Genomic DNA, 24,042 nt, shown 5'->3' with positions numbered 1-24,042 from the left:
TGTTTTTTAATGAGAATAATTGAACGCATACCTCTTAGTCAGATTCAAATCAGCAAGAGAGGGTGTAAGTACTGTATGTAGTGCTACGTCTATAGCAATTGTCATTTTTCTGCACGTGTGAGTTTATGGAGTAGCTACTGTATGTAGTTTAGAAACAATAATTTGTTTTAATTGTTTCATAAATCATCAAATGGGCTAGATCATATGACTGTGCTGTGCTAAGATTTTGAGATTTTTTTTTAATTTTACAAGACTTTCTGTAAAAATACACGCATTGTGACACTTGAACAGAAGTGACAGTATTAGCAATTTGATGTCAGAGGCAACAGTGAACAACAAAAACCAGTAGCGATTTACCTTACCTATTGCAGATTAAATTTGCTTTGCATGTGGAAGTTCTGTATGCATGATACAATTGGTCTTCAGCCTTGATTACTAAGGGATAATGTGTACCTGTTGTGTTTCTCACTTAAATTACAAATGTATATTAAGTTAAGGGTATGAATTTTTACTCCTTGTTCAAGGAGTCATACAATTGTTTCAAAGCAGCAGACCTTTTTGTAGCCATTATCTAGCCAAAGTACTAGGCAACAGTTACTGATACATGCCTAGTTTTAATTTTATTATTTCCTTCTGTGGGTTTATCATCTCTTGGAACATTTTTATCAATATTGGTCTTGAAAAAATAATTATGGCTTTTATTTCATATGGTTCTTTTTTTCTTCTAAGCAATACAGTGTCTATCCAATTATTTGGGCGGCAGGACGAGGCCACTCGGATATAGTACATCTTTTACTTCAATATGGAGCTAAAGTGAACTGCTCTGATAAAGTAAGTTATGTTTATGTAATACTTAATTTCTTTAATGCTTAGTACAGTTACTGTAACAATGAATTCTGTTATTAAGCATGTCATATCCTAAAATGATTTTTAGTTGAAATTAAAATTTATCAAGTAGTTCCTGACTGAAAAACACCTGCTGTTATATCTTACTCATGAGATGAGAATTAGTGTATTAGATTGAGTCATTATACTTGCAAGAGGTTTTTCCTTAGTGTGGTTAAGATGTCTGTGAACACTTATTTCAGTGGACCATAGTTCTGCTTTCTAAGCTGTTGAAAGCCTTGCTACATTAGGTTGCGTAGACAAATAATTCTTACAGCTAGAATCTACGAAGGAAAAAAAAAAAAAAGGTTTTCAGGTGTATATGGTAACTTTTAAGATCAAATTTTATCTTTGTAGTAGTAACGCATTAAGGTATAGGACAAATGCTAAACTGTAGAAGACACTAAATAAAGAGGCAGTTATGGAAAAATGTTAATAATGTTTTTGCAGTATGGAACCACCCCACTGGTTTGGGCAGCTAGGAAAGGTCATCTGGAGTGTGTGAAATACTTGCTGCAAATGGGAGCTGATGTTGATCAAGAAGGAGCTGTAAGTAACTGCTCATTTTCCAGTGATAAGATGTGGGTACATACATCTCTGTGTCTTGTTTTAATTTTGTAATATAAATAGCAAAAAAATAAATAAATACATGAAACAAATGTTGACGTTGGAATATGTTTCCAGCTAATTGCAAGCTACAAAGAAACACAAGGCATCTTTTGAAAATAATGGTGGCTGTTGCACCTTTCAGCTGCATATTTTTCTTATTTTTAAATAAAAAAGCTTTTTTTATTATTTATGTAGATAGCTTAAAATACTGATTCAAAACAAAATGTAAGTAAATTCAAGTGGAAAATTATGTAGGACAACTTCTGATATTCATCTGACTATTTCTGAAATTCTTTGAAGAAAACTTTTTTGAACAGTATTGACACGTAGGTGCCCTGATAATATTAAGTTCTTATATGGCAGGAAAGTGACTGTACAGTTTACATGACATTCAGGAATTAAAATAAATTGATTAGATTCCTGTTTGCATTTAGAATATTCTGTTGTGGTATTAGTGTCTTTTATTTTAATAGAAAGCATAGCAAGTGTACTTTAAAAGATAAATCTGAAATAACACTTAGATAGTTAAAAATGTAACGTTGGGTGTTCTTTTGTTATTGAAACTGCTGATATACTGATGGTTTTTGTACTAACTGTACAACAAAATTGTTTTTTTTCTGTTTAAAGAATTCTATGACTGCACTTATTGTAGCAGTGAAAGGTGGCTATACTGACTCAGTAAAAGAAATACTGAAAAGGAACCCAAATGTAAACTTAACAGATAAAGATGGAAATACAGCTTTGATGATTGCATCAAAGGAGGGGCATACTGAAATTGTGCAGGATCTTCTTGATGCTGGAACTTACGTGAACATTCCTGATAGGGTGAGCACATTTTCTTATTTTATTATTGTGGCTTTCGTATGTTTATAATGAATACTAGTATATGCAGGTTTGCAGATACATTTCTAACTTTTCTGCCACCTAGGGGCAGAAAACAACATTACACAACCAAAACAGCAAACAACTGCAATTGTTTCAAGTGGCAAATACTATCGTAAGAACCTGAAAGAGAAAATCACTTTTTTCTCTTTTAAGAGTTCTTTTAAACTTTTTTTCTTTGAGTGTCTTGAATTGAAATGCCATATAGAAATTTACAATATTGTTGTTTACAATATTTTTTTTAATTTACAATATTGTGTTTGTAACATAAGACTCATACTGAATTGACTTGCAGCTTTGGGGCATTTTTTGGTGTATTAATACATGTGGTAGTGCTGTTAAAATTGTAAATCAGTGGATGTCATAACAAATAATGTTTCATTCAGTGTCTACTTTCATCTTTTACCATTAAACTTATTACGAAACCTGCATGTAGAAAGGGAGAATTCAGCTCTGATTCAGATTAAGACACATAACAGGAGCTGTTAAAGGTGCACTGTGTACCTCTGAGTGACCAGAGCATGAATCATTAGCTAGCCACGCAGTGCTTTATTCAGTTACTTGTGCAGAGGTACCTTGAACTGCCTGCCTTGATGTTCATTTTTATCTGAAGTGGCAGGGGCAGGCTGAGCACTTCAGCCTAGGTTGTAAAAGGAGCTTAGACAGCTAAGCTTATGTGCGTCTGTTAAGATCAGTATATTTCAGGGCAGTTACAGGGTGGTTTAGAAGTGTTCCAATCCGAAGTCCAGTCCTAAACTGAATTCCTTGGGAGTTGCAGAGACGTGAGGAAGACCTCCTAATGTTTACTGTGTAATTTTAAAAGGATTTGTGGATGCATTTTCCCACATTTCACACTGGCTATGTGCATTTCTTAGATGGTTTCATGCCAAGCTGCGGTATTGCATGTGACAAAAACTTTTTTCATTCTAATGACATAGAGTATGTAAACAGGATGATAGCTGTATAATCTACACACACAGTGCTCTTTAAGATGTGGATCTATCTATTGTTGGTGTTTGTTTTGCCCATTGATTTATATCTCCTCTCTTTGGGAGGATGGGGAGGGGAGTCCAAGAGTCCAGAATTGTTTCTTATATATACTTTTTTAATTTTTGCCAGAGTCTTAATTTGTCTTCTATATTCTGTAACACTTTTTTTTTTTTTTTCCTCCCAGAGTGGAGACACGGTGCTGATTGGAGCTGTTAGAGGTGGTCATGTTGAAATTGTGAGGGCCCTGCTCCATAAGTATGCTGATATAGACATTAGAGGTCAGGTAAGTACAGCAATGTAAATGCTAGCATAGTTCTTGAATGCAATGTGAATTTGGCTATCAAATAACTATCATGTTTCTAAAAACAGTGCTTTAAAAAATTCCTCAAATTCTACTCTGTGGGGAACTCAGATTCCCATCAAACATGAAAAATTGCACTGCAACCTGGAAGTGGTTATTACCTCCATGCCCTAATAGGAGAGAATTCTTCTCAAACAAACCACCCCCACAAAACAAACAAAAAAGAAACAAATATTACATAACAGGGGAAGAAAGATGATGTTCCGGAAACTTTTTTTATTTCACTAGAAAACGTATATATTTGATTTACATATATGTTCTACATTATGCATATACCTACGTATAATTTGGGGGATACATGTTTCAGAAACTGTTCCAAGATAGGTTGTCTCTGCTCCTACTGTTAAAGCTCAGGTTTTTAAAATAGGTTTGCGCTTTATTGCCAGATTTCCACACCAGCTTCCACTGGTGTACCAGTTAGAGTTTCCCAAATGAGGTAGTGTTTCCCTTTGCCCTGAATTGCGCTAAAACTTGCTGATTTATCTGCTCTTTTCAATATGATTGCATTTTATATACAGGCTTTGAAATCAGTCCAATTAAATTTAAGTGCTACTAACATGTAATACTTTTTCAGGATAATAAAACTGCTTTATATTGGGCTGTTGAGAAAGGAAATGCTACGATGGTGAGGGATATCTTGCAATGCAACCCTGATACTGAAATATGTACAAAAGTAAGTATTAGAATTTAGAGGACGTGATTTGCTTTGTTTAACATCTGTTGTTTTCCCAGCTCCTATGTGATCTTAACATCACATTACCAAATTCATTTTTTTTTTTTTTTTGTCAAGTGTGAATACCTTGCATGCTGTTTTAGTTTTGTTTTTTAAAATAATTCTGTGTTTTGGAACGGAGGTGTTTCAGTTATGTTAATGTCCACTGTTGATAAACGTCACTTCTTATTGAAACTTCATAAGAGGAAATCTTTTGGATACTTTACCTCAACAACACTGACACTAGCAATAGCAGAGCAGCTGCTACTGGAAAGTGAGGAAACAGGTTTCTGATAGTACTACATTTGATTCAGATTGCTATTTCTTGCACTGTACAGGAATTTAAAAAACAGAGGGTGTAGTATGTATAGCAGTGAATTAACTCTTCCATGCCTGAGTCTCTTTTCAAGTATCTTTTATTATATCTGAATCCACTCTTTCTATCTTTGACACTTACTAACAGAAACTTATTTTGCACTTGCATTATGTGCTGTGATTTATATCAATCCATAATAGTGACTGCAGTGTTCTTTTTAAGAACAGGTACACTGAAGTGTTGTTACCCACATACAAACATACATAGCTAAAAAGTTCTCTTAAAAGCTTAGGACTTAATTTGTTATACTATCACTGGTTTTTGCTTGTTTTTGAGTATATGGGAAAGGGCTTTTTTTTTATTTTTTTTTTGGGGGGGGGGGTATTTTTGCATTCCGTTTTTAAATAGGCTGGCTTTTTCCTTTTAGGATGGAGAAACACCACTTATCAAGGCAACCAAGATGAGAAATATTGAAATAGTAGAGCTTCTTTTGGACAAAGGAGCTAAAGTCTCTGCTCTAGACAAGGTAAAGAATATTTGTACATTTACTTTAGAATGTTTAATCATTTTAGTTTAGCAACAAAATTTTATTGCGAGCTATCGAGGTTAAAACAGAAAGATCAACTTTGAAAAAGATAGATGAGAATTCTTTTTTGAAGTATTATTTAGGAATGACACAGAACAAAGACTGAAGCTAACCCTGGTTATTGTTCCATTTATATGCTTATATGGCTTCAGTCATTGAACTGGTTAATATTTTTTTTTTTGCTTGGATCAGATGCCTTTTTGTTGCTAGCACATGTTTTGATGCCAAAATTTAAACTTCCATTGTTCATTGTTCAAGTATTTACATACTTGGTTAAAGGTAACTCATGCTTCATCAATACCAAAATGTCTGTGCCTTACTTCTTGAGTTAATTGTTATATGGCAATAAGGTATAGAAAGCTTAGTCTTCCCTATGCTTAATAGTTGAAAAGATTAGAATACTTAAGTTTATTCCCATCATTAGTATTTTCATTCTTTTTTGTTTGAAATAGGATGCTTTCAGTCATATGGCAAGAAAAAATTATATGTTTTGAATGAGAATTTCAGATATGAAATAACAATTCTTAATATGCTCAAAAAAGAGTACAGAGATGGGTTATGTTAATTGTCACTCATATTTATTTTTGAATAATAGTCATTAAACTAAGCAATGCCAGGGACAAAAGCAATGGTTGGTCCTCTTGTGCATTGCTTACTTTACTAAACCTTTTCAGTGCATGAATGCTTATTTCATACTGTTGTAACCTCTTAAAACTATCTTATAACGAAGGCAAATGAGTAACATTTTTGATTTGTTGTAATAAGGAAATTTTTACTGGAAAGCTTTTTGGAGATGTCTGAGCAGAAGTCTCTGAATTTTTGTCTAAAAATTTTTCAACTTTTATAATGCCTGTTGGAGGGGAAAAAAATATTTGCTGTAAGATTTTAATACTGTTGAAAGTTCCTTAAGATGCATTTCAAATAAATAATGCATCTTGAAGGCACGTGGAACATATTTGGAATGTGATGGGACTCAGGTCAGGTTGATGATTGGACTTGATAATCTTGAAGGTCTTTTCCAATGTAAGTGATACTGTGATTCTGTGATATGGTCTTTACATCTAGTGAGTTCATGTTAGATATTACTACTTTTTCACTAAATTGCAGAAAGGAGATACTCCGCTCCATATCGCCATTCGGGGAAGAAGCCGTAAACTTGCTGAACTACTCTTACGAAATCCAAAAGATGGTAGATTGCTTTATAGACCCAACAAAGCAGGAGAAACTCCGTACAATATTGACTGTAGCCACCAGAAGAGTATTTTAACACAGATATTTGGTGCCAGTAAGTAAAAGTATTTATCTAAATTTATACTGAAGAAAATATAAGCTTTTTTTTGGTGATCTGAGTAATTTCTTGTTATTTTCCATCAAGTGTGTATTGAGAATCCAGTTAATTCAATTCTGTATTGATAAGTAGTAAGCTCATTTTTTAATGTTGTGATTAACGAGATCTTAAAAAAAAAATTGCCAGAAAAATATTATTCTGAAATCCATAAAAAAAGGTCAAATACATTTTCTTGTTGACATTTGCCTTTTGAGATTGGATGCTGTGCAAATTCTGTTGATAGTTTTTTTTTAAATTTAGATCTTGCTTATGTAAGAATTATTTCATTTTCTATTATCTTGGATTTTTGAGTCTTTCGTGGTAAAATGTAATAGTTGTCATTATGTAACATGTATAGGGATGATTAACATTCCTTGGAACAAAAATGTACCAATAATAATATTATGTTAATAACACTGTAATAATATATGGGAGGAATATGTATACAAATACAGGTAAGCCTATCACGATTTTGTGTATGAAAACTGTCGTAGTGACAAGATTTCATAAAACAAAGCTCTGTAACATAGTATTCCTGTTACAGGACACTTGTCTCCCACGGAATCTGATGGTGATATGCTGGGTTATGATCTGTACAGCAGTGCTTTGGCTGATATTCTCAGTGAACCGACCATGCAGCCACCGATCTGTGTAGGCTTATATGCTCAGTGGGGAAGTGGAAAATCTTTCTTGCTCAAGAAATTGGAAGGTAAAAATTGATATAGCCTTATCTGTGTAGGTTCAAGTTCATCTATGGGAAACGTCACATGGGAGTTGAGTTTCGTTTGCAACAGCTGTTCATTCATGTAGTTCTGTATCTTTGTTTCTGTAATAAAACGTATAAATTTTAGTATCGGTAAAATTCATCAGTTTCTCTGTAGTTTGCCTTATTCAGTTGTAGCATGTTAAGACATTCCAGAGGAGTTGCTGTCTATTGACCTGCATTAGTGAATCTATTCTTTAAAGACTGTTGAAAGTGTGGCTGCTGAAATACAGCTTGGGGTGTGAGGTTATCAAATTAGGTTCCAACATGTAGAAGGCACAAAACAGCAACAAAACATGTCATCTTTTTTTTTTTTTTTTTCCTCCTCAAAGTTTAGGAACAAATTCTAAGCTATAAATATTTTTCTTTGTAGTGTTTTCTCTGCACTGAGTTTTCTTCCCCTCCTTTATTTACTTGGAGCTTTCTGAACTTTCTGAAATGATGTAAGGAATCAAATGCAATAAAAAAAATCATTGTTGTCTTCTGAATGTATACATGCCATTCTAAATAATCCTACTGGTTGAAATGGGCATCTTATTTACAGTTTAGGCATTCTTGAACAAAGGATATTTTTCTGAGATATTTAATTCAAAATGCTTTCAATCATCTTGATGTTTCCTATTTTCTGTGATTTCTATGTTTTAAAAGCTTCCATATTAGTTAAAATGAAGTCTGTTCCTTTTGTTCACATCGTGTTCCATGTTGTAAGCAAAGTGCTGTATGCACTTTTCATTTTTGAGCGTGATGTTTATTGTTAACTCCTGTGTTTTGAGAACACTTTTTCAGCATTTTGTTCCTGCTTCTTATTCATCTGGATTGTGCATTTAGTATTTCTTATTCAATAGATCCTAAATAAGTTTCTTAAACAATTCCTGTTTGAGCAAACGTGCATTGACAAACAGGTGTTTTTACAATAGGATTAAATTTTACTGTTATATCCAATGATTTCAGGAATGATTTTTTTAGTGGTACGGCAGATTGCTTTTTCTTTGTGTCATAAAAATGTTTTAAACTTCTGAAGGAGAAAAAGGAATCTTTAACAAGCATTTAAAAGTAGAAGATTGCAGCAAACAGTGCGAGAATTATGTATTTAAATGGTTCTAAACTTCTTTAGAACTTTAAAGTTTAGAAGTTGAGGACTTCTGTTCTAAAATGATTTAACATTAATTCATCTTTGTCTTTTAGATGAAATGAAGACTTTTGCAGGACAGCAGATTGAACCTCTATTTCAGTTCTCCTGGCTTATTGTATTCCTCACACTTCTGCTTTGCGGAGGCTTGGGTTTATTGCTTGCTTTCACAGTGGATGCAAAGCTGGGAATAGCAGTGTCACTCAGCTTATTAGCAGTACTCTACATTTTCTTTAGTAAGTGTATTTTATATGAAGTTGTGATAGCTTCTGATTAATACCTGTTTCTAGAATCCAGTATTGTTTTGTAGACATGCTTTGTGCTTCAGAAAAAATATGAAGCGTTTTCATAGAAAATGAGACCTCTTTGCTCTTTTCTTGTGTTCTGCATATAAATGAGAAGGCATTCTTGAGAACAGAAAAGCTTTGTATATTAAGTTCACTGTGTTGCTCTTAGCTTTCTAATTTTTAGTAATAACTTACAAATTAATTCAAATCCATGCCTTATCTGTGTAAGCTTTCTGATTCATTCAGTTGTGGATTTTGACTGACATATAAACTTTTTATTTCAGCTGTAATTTATTTTGGTGGCCGAAGGGAAGGTGAGAGCTGGAACTGGGCCTGGGTGCTAAGTGCAAGGTTGGCAAGACATATTGGATACTTAGAGTTGCTTCTCAAGCTCATGTTTGTGAACCCACCAGAGTTACCAGAGCAAACCACTAAAGCTTTACCCGTGAGGTTGGTTATTTCACTTATTTACTCTTGAGTAATTCAGGTTCGCTCTGATACTTTTCAGACTGTACATTTTAATGTGCATATTTATCTTCCTATGAAAAACTGCTAAGATTTCTGTTCAGAGAACAGTAGCCGTAGAAGCTTATGCAGTTAAATTCTTCACTGTGAAATAGATGGCAATTATTTCAAGAAAAACTTTGTGCCAAAGTCAGTGAAAGTTACTGCTTTTTAGTTTGTTTATTTTTGTTTTGTGACATGTTTGTAACAGACAAAATAAGGAGTTAATAGATGGTAACTGACTGTCTGCTGATAACTGCTGGTAAGGCCTTTGTGATGTTTTTCACCCCTGTAAGAAGCAGAGCATCAGACTGCTCAGAGCTTCCTCGTTACCGAGAAGCAAGAAAAATTTAGATCATGTGTTTTGTGGGGCTGTTTACTCCTGTCATTTAGATACAGTATTTTATTTGACTTGTTCTTCTGTATGTTTTTTGTTCCTCCATGAATATTTGAAGATACCTTAAAATGCAGTTTTAAAAATACTTTCCAATATGATTTGGGATCATAAAGACATTTTTGTTGCTGTTTGGAGTGCCATTATTGATGCAGTTGATTCTACTTATTGAGTAAATCAATTTTTGGAAGAGGAAGTGGGATGAAGAAGTTGATAACAGGAGAAGAAATAGGTTAAAAAAAAATAAATATGCAATTTCATGTAGAATATTTTGGAAGTATTTTAGCTTTTTCCCCACTTCAGAAGAAAAAAACAAACCAAAATGGAAAAAAAAAAAACAAAACAAACAAAAAAACAAACAAACAAAAAAAAAAAAAACAAAAAAACAACTTTCAGTTGCAGATATGTAGAAGGATTTCTGCTTTGGTTGCCCCAAAATGCTTAAAGCGTTCCAAAGCATACAACGTGTATTTTTCTCTTTCAGATTTTTGTTTACGGACTACAATAGACTGTCCAGTGTAGGTGGAGAAACTTCATTGGCTGAGATGATTGCTACCCTCTCTGATGCATGTGAAAGGGAATTTGGTTTCTTAGCAACAAGGCTATTTCGAGTTTTCAAGACAGAAGATACACAAGGTTTTTATTACCTGAATGACATTTCTGATTATACCATTTGAATGCACTGTTACTATGGGTTCTGTTTCTCACGTTATAAGGTCGTTTTAGAAACTGTTGTAGTCATGCAGAAATTCATACAGAAGGGGAGACTCTCCTTCCGTTGTTTCGCAGAGAAAAATGCCCTATTTTCTTTGCTTACCCTGATTTTATTAATCCCAAAAGGGATCTCTTGTGAAATACAGTTGTCATATGTGACAATTGGAATGTGCGTTTATATTGCATCCTCTTAGATGTGGCAGTGTTTTCTGTAGCAATTAAGTAGTTGTGTCTGAGTTAGCAGGACACAAAAGCATGCTTTTATCTAACATTAATTTCTGTTTATTCAGAGCTTTTTTGATCACTATTTATTATTGGAAATCATAAATGTTTTGAATGTATTAGCCCAAAATCATAAACGTTTATATGTGTTAGTAAGATGGGATGAAGTATTTCTACTTAATCCAAATGGAAGAAACTTTTTTGTACTGTTCCATCTGCAGATTACAAAAAAAAAAACAACAAAACATATACAGAGCAGCATATGATACTGTGAAGAAAGGAGAGTTCTTGAGTTTTCAGTTCATAGAAGGCGTATTTCTGCTCTGAGTTCGGCTTCAGTCAGTTATTCCTCATTTAGATTTGGTCTTGACCACATATTGAGAAATCTGTGAGATGTTGTCTTCTCTCACAAAATGAAACGTTTAGCTTCCTATGCCTTCTGGAGGGTAGAAAAAAAGCATTCTGTTTACTGAACACAACTTACTCTTTGTTATTCTTTCTCAAATTCACTGTATGTTCTTTATGAATGCAGTATCTGGATTTTTCTCACTATTATTTCCATGTTAGCCGTTCTGCAGTTTTTCTCTGTAACTTAAATGAAATAGCTTCTATGATGCTGTAATTTTTCCCAAAACAGGATTTGACTCAATGAATGGCACCATGATGGTGCTGGCTTCTTGTGATTATCTGCAGTAAATACCCTTTCCCATTCATCTGTAATCTTACCTTTGTCTTGTATTCCTTGACTCTGTTGCTTTCCTGTGCTCTTCACAATTCTGTTCGATGATCTTGCAACATCCTCTCCTTATCTCTAAGGTGTTCATAGGTTTCTTGTCTGTAGATGTTCATAGAAATTCACAGAATCATACAGAATTGTGTAGGTTGGAAGAGACCTCAAGATCATTGAGTCCAACCTCTGACCTAACACTAACAAGTCCTCCAGTATTCCACATGGGTTTATTTGTTATTTTCTGCATCTTTAACTTGTGTTCTTTCTCACTCACAGATAAATCAAAGAAACAGCAGTTGAATATGTTTATAAGTCTCTAATCCATTTTTGTGTCTCTAGTTAGAGAAGGCTTGCATTAAAGATGTCTAGAACTGAACGAATGTATAGAACTGAATGTAATCAAAACTGAGCTGTTATTCTTCCTTTTTTTGCCCCTCACTCTTGTCGTGATGCATTTCTGTTGCTTTTCCCCTGTGTTACAAACCAGTCTGTCATGTCAGCAGTGTGGAAGATTTTTCCAGCTTAAACCCTGGTCTAGAATATCATGCATGGTTTGGTATTCTTTTACTGTAGCATTTTTTTTCATTCCAGTTCAAATATTGTTTTATTTTTTTTTAGCTTTAATCATTTTACATTAGATTGTTCTGTTATTCTTATAAGTGTTGAATTTCTCTGCTTGTAGAAATCCCATAGGCAGAAGCAGCTGCTTTGGTTAAAACAACCAGCCTTTTGCTTGGATCATTGCATTAGCTCTGCTAACCCTCTAACTGCAATATTTTGTCTCTTCCTTACCAATCCTGTGGAAGTCAGGTTGTTTATACTCCAAGGCTGTTCTGATCTGTCTAATCCTTAACGTACTGCCATATTCTGTTTGTGTGTGTGTTAGCATGCAAGAAAAAGTAGCCCTGGGGCTACAATCTCAGATTGTATCTTGATAGTTTGAGTTAGTTCTCCAGTGGCACTACTATTATTGGATTACTGAAGTATCATATTTCTGTTTCAAACCAGGTAGTTACCACGCTGTTTGCCTAGAATTTGCTTACATAAATAAATGTTACTGAGAGATGTCATAAAAGGGGTGATTTCACCGATGTGAAATCTACTTAATAATGATAATTTACATCCAGTGTAGATTTCTTGAAGCAATGGAAGTAAACTGAAGATTAAAGAAATAACTCTGCTTTATGATTTCCCATAATTTTGGCAAATTTAGGTGTGTTTTTTTCATGTTTCTAAGTGGATAGTAATGCTGCAGTAATCTTTTGTGCAAATTACTGTTTTATGAAAGGTATGCAAGTTAATATACGTTAAATTCAGCTGTAATGACATTTTACATTCATTTTAACAATGTTTTTTGTTTTGTTTTTTTCCCCTAGGTAAAAAGAAATGGAAGAAAACATGCTGTCTCCCATCCTTTGTGATTTTCCTGTTCATATTGTCTTGCGTTGTTTCTGCAATTGCCCTGCTGGCAATTTTTAATGTAGAACCAACCAACATGACTGTGAACGTTATTCTTATAACAGTTACATGTGTTGTTGGTTTGGCTTTTATCTTGAATTGTCGCACGTGGTGGCAAGTGATGGATTCAGTTTTGAATTCTCAAAGAAAACGTCTTCATAATGCTGCCTCCAAGCTTCACAAGTTGAAAAGCGAGGGATTCATGAAGGTAAGCATATATATATGTATGTATGTATGTATGTATATGAATTAACCATTAAAAGAAGTGAAACAAACCCCCAAACCTGTAGCCTTCTTAAGATGGGGTACTGTTAATTGCATCACATCAAATTTCTCAATGTTAGAATGAGCCTTTTTTTAGGAAGGAACACTTCTGTTCCAATTGTTATTAAACCAAATGATCTAATGTTAGTGATCTTAGGTGATCTAATGTTCCCAGCTGAGTGGGAAAAATTGGATTGTGTTTTCAGGATGAAAATATTATGAAAACAACTGTTCTAAATAATGGGTATTTAATAAAAGCTAACTTCTGATAGTAAGATTAGAAAGAATAACTTCTTAAATATTCTAAAGCTGAATAGGCTTGAAAAACCCAGCCTAATTGGCTGTCTGGCTACAAGGCCTCTGTACCAAGAAGGGAATGGTAGCACTGCAAGAACATTCATTCCAAAATGGGTCATCTATTTCGGGACAAATGCTAGAAAATAATATTGTTTTGCTGGGTTGCATCTAAACTGTATCCATCAGACTGTCATAAAATATCCTGCATGCTCCTATTTGAAAATAAATTTCAGTATCCTGATGGTTAAACCTGTAGATTACAGATGAGGTATTGTAAAACAATGTATTGTGTGAATCTTTGTGTAGCACAGATGATCACATCTGTGTACTGCTACTGTGCTTCCTGAGAATTGGGGATTTTCTTTTTGAATTGTATTCATCTTGCATTGCTTCAGACATCTAAAAGTTAGGCTTGCCCTTGGCAATTCAAGGAGAGAAATAGGCATTTCTGGAGAGTTACTCATATAACATCTCTTTATCTTGAATGAACACATTAAAAAGCTAGGAGAGAATAGATAAAAGTGTCTAGCTGGTAGCTGCTAAAATAAAAGCAGATGAATTCCATCTTTGTTTCTGTATTAGGGCTAGTTGTTACACGTCTAACTTGATGTTCAAAACATTAGGGAAAAAGAGAAAAAAAAAAAAAAAACACCTTAGTATTATATATATACTGAATAGGAGTGACTGAGCCTGACAGTAATAGTACAGTTAGCTTGGATGGAAGGCAGATAGAAAATTTTATTGTACTTACTATACAAAGCAGTTTGGGGGGGTAGCTGAAACTACAAGTAATCTGTTGCTTACTCTGGAAAATTGATTTATGTTGCATAAATATTAGTTTAAATAAAAATGACAATTTATGGATAATTTGATAAAGTAGAATATACTGTTCTGTACATTTCTGTGCAAATAAAAAAAATTGAAGTGATATTTTAGGACAACTGCACTTCTAGGGGGAGTTTAGTATTTTTAAGCATTACTTTTTGTAATCTTACTGAAGTATTTTTGTGGCAATTAGCAATCTGCAAAAGGAATCGTATGCATTTTTTTGATGAGGTTCAAGTATTATAAAGATGATCTTTGCTTTTTTTTTTTTTAGGTTTTGAAATGTGAAGTAGAGCTAATGGCCAAAATGGCAAAAACCATTGACGGCTTCACTCAGAATCAGACAAGGCTTGTTGTAATTATTGATGGATTGGATGCTTGTGAACAGGACAAAGTCTTACAGATGCTCGATACTGTGAGTTAGACCACTATCTCTGTCTTTATCTCTTCCATAGATATACTCAGGTGCAGATGTATTTTCTGCAGATGGAAAGCACATATATAGAGTTTGTGCTGTATTAGTCTTTTTTTTCCACACTTACGTATGTTGGCACAGCTGTAACACTAAGAGCAAAGAGCAATGGCTTTCAGAAGTCGAAAATTAAATCGTAGTAGCACTAGACATGTTAATTTGTTAAATGTTTTGAAATCTACAGGTGTAAATTAATGAAAATTAATATCCCATTGAAACAAACTTACATTGTTTGGAGGGGTTTGACATACTTTCAATGTACTTCAGGTGAAAAATACTTAAATGCTAAATATTTGGGGGGGACGGAGGAGGTCTATGACATCCACCCCTAATATTTTCTTGGTAATGACTTCTACTTTTGCTATTGTGTTAAGGATGTTTATTTCTAATTCTGTACAAGTACCTAACAGTAGATGTCAGTTTTTCCAATATGAGGTATCTGTCTGCATCCTTTGCCCTTTCAAGTTTATAACTCAGACAGAGTGAATATAACACGTTGAGTCAGATGTTCAAATGACCCACAGTTACTAACAAGGCTTACTGTCTCCTTTCTTACAGGTGCGAGTCTTGTTTTCAAAAGGCCCATTTATTGCTATTTTTGCAAGCGACCCACACATCATAATAAAGGCTATTAACCAGAATCTCAACAGTGTTCTACGGGATTCAAACATAAATGGACATGATTACATGCGAAATATAGTTCATTTGCCCGTTTTTCTAAATAGCCGAGGGCTCAGTAATGCGAAAAAGCTGATGGTAGCTTCAACAACCAATGGAGATGTTCCTTATACAGATAGTGCAGGTAAAGTTACTCAGGAGGATGGTATGAAAGTTATAAAAAGCAGTGATAAAATCTGTTTTCTGGAATAAACTATTTACAAAATTGGTAGATCATTAACATTATTTCACACTTCAGTCAAATTTACGTGAATGGAGAAAATCCCTTTCTTCTCACCCCCAACAGGGTTGCATGAAGAGGTTGATAGAAGAGTTTCTCAGAACAGCCTTGGAGAGATGACCAAACTTGGTAGCAAAACTGCTCTCAATAGACGGGTGAGAGATTTTATACTAAAATGTCTAATACTAGCAATACTCCTTTTTTTTTTCCCTCTTTAATGTACTTACTGGTGTCAACTTTGAAGACTTACCAAACCATTCCTGTGAAATTACTAAGTGTGATCCATGTAGGAAAAGTGTATTTTTAAATCAGTAGACTGATGCTGCCCCAAAGAGGATCTATATAGATATCACAGATAAATATTTAGAAAGGTTTTAACTTTATTATCAAGTAAAATTTAGTTAATTTAAAGTACATAGTTCTTGATATTGATTGGAATTCCTTTTTTCTGTAAGGATACTTATCGAAGACGCCAGATGCAACGTACCATTACCCGCCAAATGTCTTTTGATTTGACCAAGCTTTTGGTTACAGAGGATTGGTTCAGTGACATCAGTCCTCAGACCATGAGAAGATTGCTAAATATAGTTTCAGTGACAGGTAAGTGTGGCCCTTTTTTTTTTTTTTTTTTATTTTGTTGTGAAAGCCAGTATCAGCTTTTTAAAGAGGATCAAATTCTGACTTTCTCGGTGTTCCAGGCTTTGTGTTCTGAATGTTTGATTAGGATGTAGACCCTTGTAGAAAATTTGCTTTGTTCACACTAGCGAAGCAAAGAATATTAATGATTTCTAAGATTAATTGGAAAATGTAAGGGATACACAGATCTATCAGGTGTATTGTGCTTAATACTTCAAAACATTTTAATACTATTTAACTTGCATATTTAGTATATTAAGTTATGTTCATTAGATGGGATAGGATCCAAACAGGTAGGTTAATTCAGGAGAACATTTTGCCCCTGGTAAGCAAATTTCATAGCTCATAAAATTAAGTAGCATAGTAATTGAGCAGACAGTAAACAGTTATTCTTCTACTCAGAGCTGAGTTCTGTGAAAGCACAGGTAGCACTCTGAGGATTTGAAATAGCTGAGAGAAAAAACGTTGCATTTACTGCACATATGTTTGCCTTTGTTTTGTTCTTTTCTCTGTATCTAATCTTACATGCAATTCCCACTGGCCCTTGAGATATCAGTGGTGTTCTAGGGTGAACTGCTGTACCTTTGAGCTCTTCTGTAACACTGAATCTAGTTACAGATTCCTACCCTTCATTTCAGAGGGAGTCTTGAAATACTGTATTAATCCTACTGTCTACAGCTCCTCTGCTGTAGAACTCTTACCTGGAATAAAATAGTTTACTTGGTTTTTATGCCATTTCAACTCTTTTAATCTGAATACTTGGTCTTATGGTAAAGGACCTCACTAAATGATGAGTAGTATTGCACTGTACTGCAGCAGAACAAAGTGAATAATAGTGCGTTTTGAAGGCAAAGAGCACTGCTCTATTCCTACGTTAATCAAATTATCATAAGCTCTAGTGTATGTTGATGAAAATAGAATTTCTAAAAGTTCTTATTTCAGTATGCCTAATGAAATTTGATTGCTAGGAAGACTATGATCCAATTCTACCCTACCTACCTCATATTAGCAATACAAGATTATATTAAATGACCTGTCTTTTTATAATATCACTTAATGCTTAAATAATCTCTTAAATTTCTAATGAGAGCTGAATCATTTGAGGGAGAATTTCAGTAATAAAACTTTAACAGGTGTGAAAATACTGCAGTTCTCTGCATGGATATTAAGCATGGGTTCAACAGATTCAGCATTAAGTTCAACATCAGGTGATTGTAGCTGTATTGCCTGTGCTGGCTACAGGTCAGAAATCATTCCATCACTACTGGATGGCAAATAGCTGGAGCTAATAAACCTTCTGCAGCTATTGCAGGACTCATACAGGGTGTTTGCTTTACCAGTGGGTGCACAGAGTAATGATCCAAGCCACACTTGAACTGATTCTCGCTGATTTATTTAGCTGCAGAAACCTGCTACAGCAATAACAGTGCTGCATCCAGTGCCCAGTTTAACATTGCATTCAAGGGAACAAAATTTCCTGATTGGTCTGATGCAGAGTTGAGGTGATCATCTCAGTGGGAAGTATGACACAAAGACACGGTTGTATGTCTGTGAGCTGAGCTTCAGCTCTGTCCAACCAGCTTGTGTACCACAGAGTTGCTGGCTGTCTCTGAAGTTGCATTCCCAGTGTTTGCATTGTTCACAAAAATTGCCTTAATATCTCAATTATATTATTATATCTCAATTACATTATTATAATTGAGATATTAAGGTAGTAATACGATTGAGATATTGTCTTAATATCTCAGTCATAATAATGTAATCCTAATATCTCAATTCATGCACAATTTCTCTGAAATATCCCTATAGTCAGGTTATAAAGAATTGAATGTAACTGCTGTTCTAAAATAAGTAAACAAAACAAACCAAAAAAAAAAAAAAACACAAAAAAAAAACCCTGTGGCTTGTTTTCTGTTCCATTAATTTAATGCTAATATAATTGATAAAATAATGTTATTGGCTCGTTTTTTTTTCCTGTTGATTTTTATATCTAGTGATGATTTATATGTGAAAGCAGACCTTTCAAAAGGGAAAGTGGTTTAAAAAAACAAAACACAAACCTTTCTCTGTTTTTTTCCTGCTTTCTTGTTGTATTAGGTCGCTTATTGAGAGCTAATCAGATCACGTTCAATTGGGATAGGCTGGCCAGTTGGATCAATCTCACAGAGCAGTGGCCTTACAGAACATCGTGGCTCATACTGCATCTTGAAGAGACTGAAGGTGTTCCAGATCAGCTGACTTTGAAAACCATATATGAGAGGTAGGTGTTATTCTGATAATAGTATGCACTTTCAATTATTAAAAGAATCATTACTAATGATGATTGGAATAGCATGGCTCTCCAACAGCTACCAAGTTGTAATCTGGAATTTGTACTTACACTCTTCTGTTAACATTGGCAACTTTAAAAATTACTTTTATTGCTATTTAATGCAACATGTAAGGATGTATGCTTTATATTAAAAGCAAAGAAAAATATATTGGAATTCTTTTACAGATAGCTGGCTGTGCTTCTATTTCATGATGCAATTTTCATCTTTACCATGGTCAGGACAGAACTTTTTTCTAGTTAGAAATCAGAATCTGAACTGAGCTCTACAACCTGCCTTCAATGGCAAAGATCTCTGGAGTTTCAGTGCTAAGCGTTCTTGAGGATATAGCAGTACCTTTTGCTGCAGCTAAGAAATATGAGGGTGAAACATGGCTTTCTTTCTTGGTTGCTGATAGGATTTGCTGTCCAGGAGAGCTGTCTAGGTGTTGCAGCTGAGAGGAAGTGGTCCCTGTGTTGCCAGTGAATGTGCCTCTAGAACCTGGCTTCTTTTAAGAAAGGAAATGTGAATTATGACAAATGACTTGGTGACAGGAGGAGGAATAAAAAGAGATAATATGGCTGGGAGTTAGGCCCTTTGGGGCCAGGGGTGTTGGAAACAGAATCAGAGTCAAACAGAATCGAAGTCAGCAAAGGAAAGTAGAATTTGACTTGACTTTTTTAAGAAATATTTGAGATGAGATGAAACAGCCGAGGTAAAGAGGGAAGACTGGTGCTGACTAAAGAAGTTGCCAGAAAATCTGGAGACTTTTCTGTCCAAGTTTATTCTCCTTTCTATTTGTTCCTTGGACATTGCAAATTCTAGGAAGGTGCCCTGGGCTTAGAGCCAAGGAATGGGAGATGAATTTAATGAGGGTCTGGGTTGGGATAGAAACGGTTGAAGCATTGTGAGAATGGGACTAGAATTGATTGGGAAAGAAGGCTGGGATGGTTTCTGTTGGGAAGTGCAGTCAAGGGACACAGAAGGTAGAGAGACAAGGGGGGGAACTGGGCATGATGAGGCTGAGGACTGAAGATTGATAAAGACATGTAGTAGACTGGAGTGGCTTCAGGTTGAAGGTGTTTGGTGATGAAATATCAAACTGAAGATGTAAATAAGTAATGATTTTTAAAAACAAACAAACCCGCTTTCCTCTAAAGAATGAATCCACAATTCCTAAATCTTGCATTTTCTCTGTGAGTGTAAGGTACATGTAAAAATGTACTGATTAAAATATGAGGTGTCAGAACTATTCATGTGATCCAGGTGAGTACAATAATTCAGAATTCCTCTCCTGTCATACTTTACAGTACCCCTGCTGTAGATATTTCTAACTTTACCTTTATTTAGATTTGCTGTATGGCATGTTTTATAATTTTATGTTTTCATTGTTTATCCAACTACCCTTTCTTACTGAACTGCAGACTGCATCCTTGGTTGACTGATTAAAAGCAATAAGAGCAGTCAAGTTCACTGTCGTTGCTTTTTAGCTATCAGAATCATGTCTGGGGCTGAGTGAACGATGTAGTTTCAAACACAGTTCCCTCCCCCTGCCCCTGATAATCTTCAGTTCCAGACGAGTCAGTATGAGAGAAATCCACAGGACTACAGATAAGACCTTGGTATCAGATGTTTTGTCTTCAAAACTATGGAAAACAGGAAAACCTCAATTGTCTTTTCTTTTAAAAGGTTATTAAACAATTTTAAATTAAGCCATTTTAGGGCTGAACAAACAGGTGGTTTCTTCCTGAAGAAGAAATAAGGTCTGTGCCACTATTTCTGAAGGATCCTAATGCTGTATCTAAACAAAAACTTTTTTATGGATACAGATTATTTTCTACGTTCCCTATTGCCATTCATTGCTTAACAGTAGAGGGTAATCAGCATTGTCAAGTAGTTATGTGCTGGAGGTTTTGGAATGATTTTTCTAATCCCATGCAATTTAGTCTCTGTGCAATCCCATTTGTACTAGTACAGAGTAAGAATCTCCCGTGTTTACCCTGAAATAAATATGTAAGCACTCCCTTTTCAGTAATGCCAAATCCCAGTTATTTCTGTATGTTTCTTCACCCTACTGACAAGTTGTATACAGTTGCTCAACTCTCTTGCTTGAGACCTTAATCCTTTCATCATATTGGATTCTCCTGTCGTGATATCTCTTGTACTTAATATGTTGGGACATTGTCAATCTCCTGCTATGTACAATAATGCTCTTTTTTCACCAGAGAGCCTTTATATACTATCTACAAAGGTATACCTGGAATTAGTTTGCGGGACTCATCACTGCCTTCTGATTATTAGCAACAGCAGTAATAAATAATTTCAGAGTGATCAAAGTCCAGTGCTGTCTACAAGACACACCAATGTGTATATGGTTTCTGATGAGCCAAAGGAAGTATTAGAGAGCTGAATTATTCTCAAAACCAGGTAGTACAAGTCATTCCAATACAAACAAACGTCAAATCTGTGGTAAACCACCCTGAGGAGAAGGAAATGGCAGTCATGGCTGAATGTGAAGGACTTACTCAGGCTCTGGATTGTTTGTTGTTAGTAGAGATGCTTGAATGGCTGGTGCTCAGTGCCAACTGGAGTGTGTCAGGATTCATTAGTTCAGGTGTGGAGGAGATGTGTGAGTCTTGTGCTGTTTTGCCTCTTGCTACGTAGGTTGCGTTTGGAAGTAGTATAGCCACTGGAGTAGCTTGCCAATTCGTTATATAGGCATTAATAAGTTTATAAATCCATTTACAGTGTACAAAGGATCTGTAATGTGAAGAACACTGTACTGCATAGTGCAGAAAATACCAACAGGACAGTTTGATATGGAAATAATAAAAATTACAAGGAAGTTGGCTATTTTTAACCAATAAAAAAAAAATAACATTGCTACATATTCAGGAAGAGAGTTGATGTCTCTCTCACCCACTTCTGTTGAACCTATGTGAGGAACTAAATATACAACTCTCCTGATGTAGTGATAAAGCTGAGGTCTCATCTGTCTGATGACTTGGATGATTATATTTACCATATGCTGAGTACGAAAAGGTCTATGAACTCTTCTCCAGGATTATCTGATGCTCTAAAAATTGTTTTATCCAAAACAATCCTTTCTATGTCACTGCTGTTCTTTATCTACAACTGTTTGAAATAGTTTGGCTTGAATATCTGCTTCTGTATCAGTTCAAAATGGGGTATTTACTTTAGCTCCTCTTTTAGAACTTCAGTTTCTGTTTCCCTAGGTTTTCTAGTTCATAAAAACAGCTTTCCCATTTGGAGTCTTGTGAATAGATACCAGTTCTGATACTCTTACAATTTCTGCTCCTGACCTGTGTTCTTATCACTACTTCTCTGGCTTTTATCTTGGAAGGATTTTAGAAAAGATTTCAGTACTTTAGAACTGGATCAAGAATACATGTATAACTTTCCTAGTGGTGAATAGCTTGTGTTAGAATACTTCTTGTTGCGATGCTGCAAATTCTTTGGTTTTGATGCATTTCTTAATCCTGAGTTTGTGAGGAGAGGGCTCTGCTTGGACACCTCCTTTTGAGAATGGCAATTTTGGAGGTTCTGTTAAACCTGTAGGAGTTTTCAGCATTTGATCGCTTTCCTCCATATGAGGAAAATGCTTTAATATTATAGTCGCTTTTCCAACTTTAAGAGTTTGTGTTACAGAGTTTGAGCCACAAGGATTCTCTTACAGAGCTCTTCCTCTGAGCTGCAGATGGTGTGGGGCAGGAGGCTAACCCGACGGATAGATCTGCTGTAGGTACCCACAACTGAAGAGTTGCAACAGATATCTTGTGCCTGCGCTGAGGGTATGACAAATGGTAATAACATCTTGTTTTACTGCTGTATTGGAGGCAGGTTACAGGCAGCTTTTCACTGTGCAATGCAGTCAGTGCTGTAGGGAGTGTGATGCTGTGGGGCTGTGCCGGCAGGTGGCACTAGAAGAATACCTGTCTGCCCCATGCAGCGCTCACAGCTTCTTGTTGGTCTGAGGGTTGTCAGTGTTTATATTTAAAATTAGCGATCTTCTTCGCTAGATGGTTTTGTTTTTCAGTACTATTTCAGAGAATAAGCGATGCTTTCACAGCATACAAAAAATAAAGGAAAAGGATCCAAATGGTCATCAAGGATTAAGAAATGAAAGAATAAAATCAGTGCATACACAGAGGGGAATTAACTACAAATAAAATACATGATTTTAAATGATGATATGCTATTTTTCCACAGAGGAATCGTGTCTTGTAACATCCAGAATTTAATTTGGTAAACTGTAGACAGGTATGTAGCAAAGGGAAGGGACGTTTTCTGTCACATCTTGCTGCTTTCTCTTGTAGTTCAGTGGAACAGGAAAGCTAAAGTAAGATAACTGAAAGCTGTTCTAGAACTATGTGTCAGAATTTGTGTGATGCCGGACTAGTCATTTCTATTGTACCTTTCACTTGGCTGGTATTTGTACCTCTGGGAGATGGCATACAGCTTATGATTCTGTAGGCTCATGTTAGAGAGTGATGAGTATTCAGAGCTGTGTCTGAAGCTAGTGGGAGCTCTGCTTTCAGTAGCTGAAGTGCTCTGGAAGAAAAAATGAGTATCAAATTGATTGCTAAATAAAAATATCTATATGTCTTTGTTTCCGTTAAAAAGAAAAAAGCTAACTACTATATTATCATGAAGGATTGCTGCAGAAAATAAATTTGCTAGTGCTTTTTCTATGGACACTCATCAATAGGCATCCATATTTAGCATTATGAAAACAGTTCTTCAGAAGGAGTCATATATTTCCTGTGTCATACTACTCAGAGATGGGAGATCCTATTGAATATTGCATGGGCAAGATTTCCCTAAGTTGTATAAAACAAAGCAAAACAAAACCCAAGAAAATAAGGCTTCAATTTGCAACAGGCACACCTCTGTGGACAATCTTTGTGGACTGGAGTTGCTTAGTTCTCCCTTAGTAAGAGGTAGAGGTACGGTGTTGTTATTTTCCTTTGTTAGAGAGTAACAAGCACATGTTTTGTAATTGTGTCCAATCTTGAAAATAAAAATGTTCAGTCTGTGTTGAATTTCAGTCCAGATTCTGCAGAAAAATATCTTTAATCTTCTTACTGCCTTAAACTGACTTGTTGTGTGGTCTCATTTCTATCCTCTTACTCTCCAGTCATTGTTGGTCTGGATCTTTATGTTCAGCTTTGCAGTTGGTATGCTAAATAGCACCAGTATTTGCTCTCTTGGGTTTAAATGTTGCCTTTTCAATTAATCTTCCACCAACAGGTTTTTCATGCAGTCTCTTTCCTTGTCAAGTTAAGGTCCCATTTTGATTTCTCATCTAGTGTATTCTCCTTTCCCTTTAGTGTTTAGGTTATTCTGTGGTCATTAGCCACATATTTTTCCTGGTCTGGTTTCATTGTTTTTACCATTTTATTTATAACTGCAATACACAGTTAATATTTCTCTGCATTTACGTTGTGCTGA

At 35.1% G+C, this 24,042-nt stretch overlaps 1 protein-coding gene across 7 annotated transcripts in view; it reads left to right on the top strand.

Moving 5' to 3' along the window:
- KIDINS220 (kinase D interacting substrate 220) overlaps window positions 1-24,042 on the top strand; it is a 73,224-nt gene that overhangs the window by 15,612 nt on the left and 33,570 nt on the right. For all 7 annotated transcript variants that reach the window (XM_068678544.1, XM_068678548.1, XM_068678547.1 and 4 more), the window contains 17 exons: window positions 730-831; window positions 1,336-1,434; window positions 2,122-2,319; window positions 3,551-3,649; window positions 4,302-4,400; window positions 5,183-5,281; window positions 6,449-6,626; window positions 7,213-7,377; window positions 8,617-8,796; window positions 9,132-9,297; window positions 10,230-10,381; window positions 12,788-13,077; window positions 14,530-14,670; window positions 15,286-15,529; window positions 15,692-15,780; window positions 16,081-16,225; window positions 18,359-18,521. In XM_068678544.1, coding sequence (XP_068534645.1) covers window positions 730-831; window positions 1,336-1,434; window positions 2,122-2,319; window positions 3,551-3,649; window positions 4,302-4,400; window positions 5,183-5,281; window positions 6,449-6,626; window positions 7,213-7,377; window positions 8,617-8,796; window positions 9,132-9,297; window positions 10,230-10,381; window positions 12,788-13,077; window positions 14,530-14,670; window positions 15,286-15,529; window positions 15,692-15,780; window positions 16,081-16,225; window positions 18,359-18,521 — 2,609 coding nt within the window. The remainder of the gene's footprint in view (window positions 1-729; window positions 832-1,335; window positions 1,435-2,121; window positions 2,320-3,550; window positions 3,650-4,301; window positions 4,401-5,182; window positions 5,282-6,448; window positions 6,627-7,212; window positions 7,378-8,616; window positions 8,797-9,131; window positions 9,298-10,229; window positions 10,382-12,787; window positions 13,078-14,529; window positions 14,671-15,285; window positions 15,530-15,691; window positions 15,781-16,080; window positions 16,226-18,358; window positions 18,522-24,042) is intronic.

Source organism: Anas acuta, chromosome 3 (assembly GCF_963932015.1).
Source record: "Anas acuta chromosome 3, bAnaAcu1.1, whole genome shotgun sequence".
NCBI lineage: Eukaryota > Metazoa > Chordata > Aves > Anseriformes > Anatidae > Anas > Anas acuta.
The sequence above is the reverse complement of the archived record's forward strand: the minus strand, read 5'-3'. Positions and strand labels throughout refer to the sequence as shown.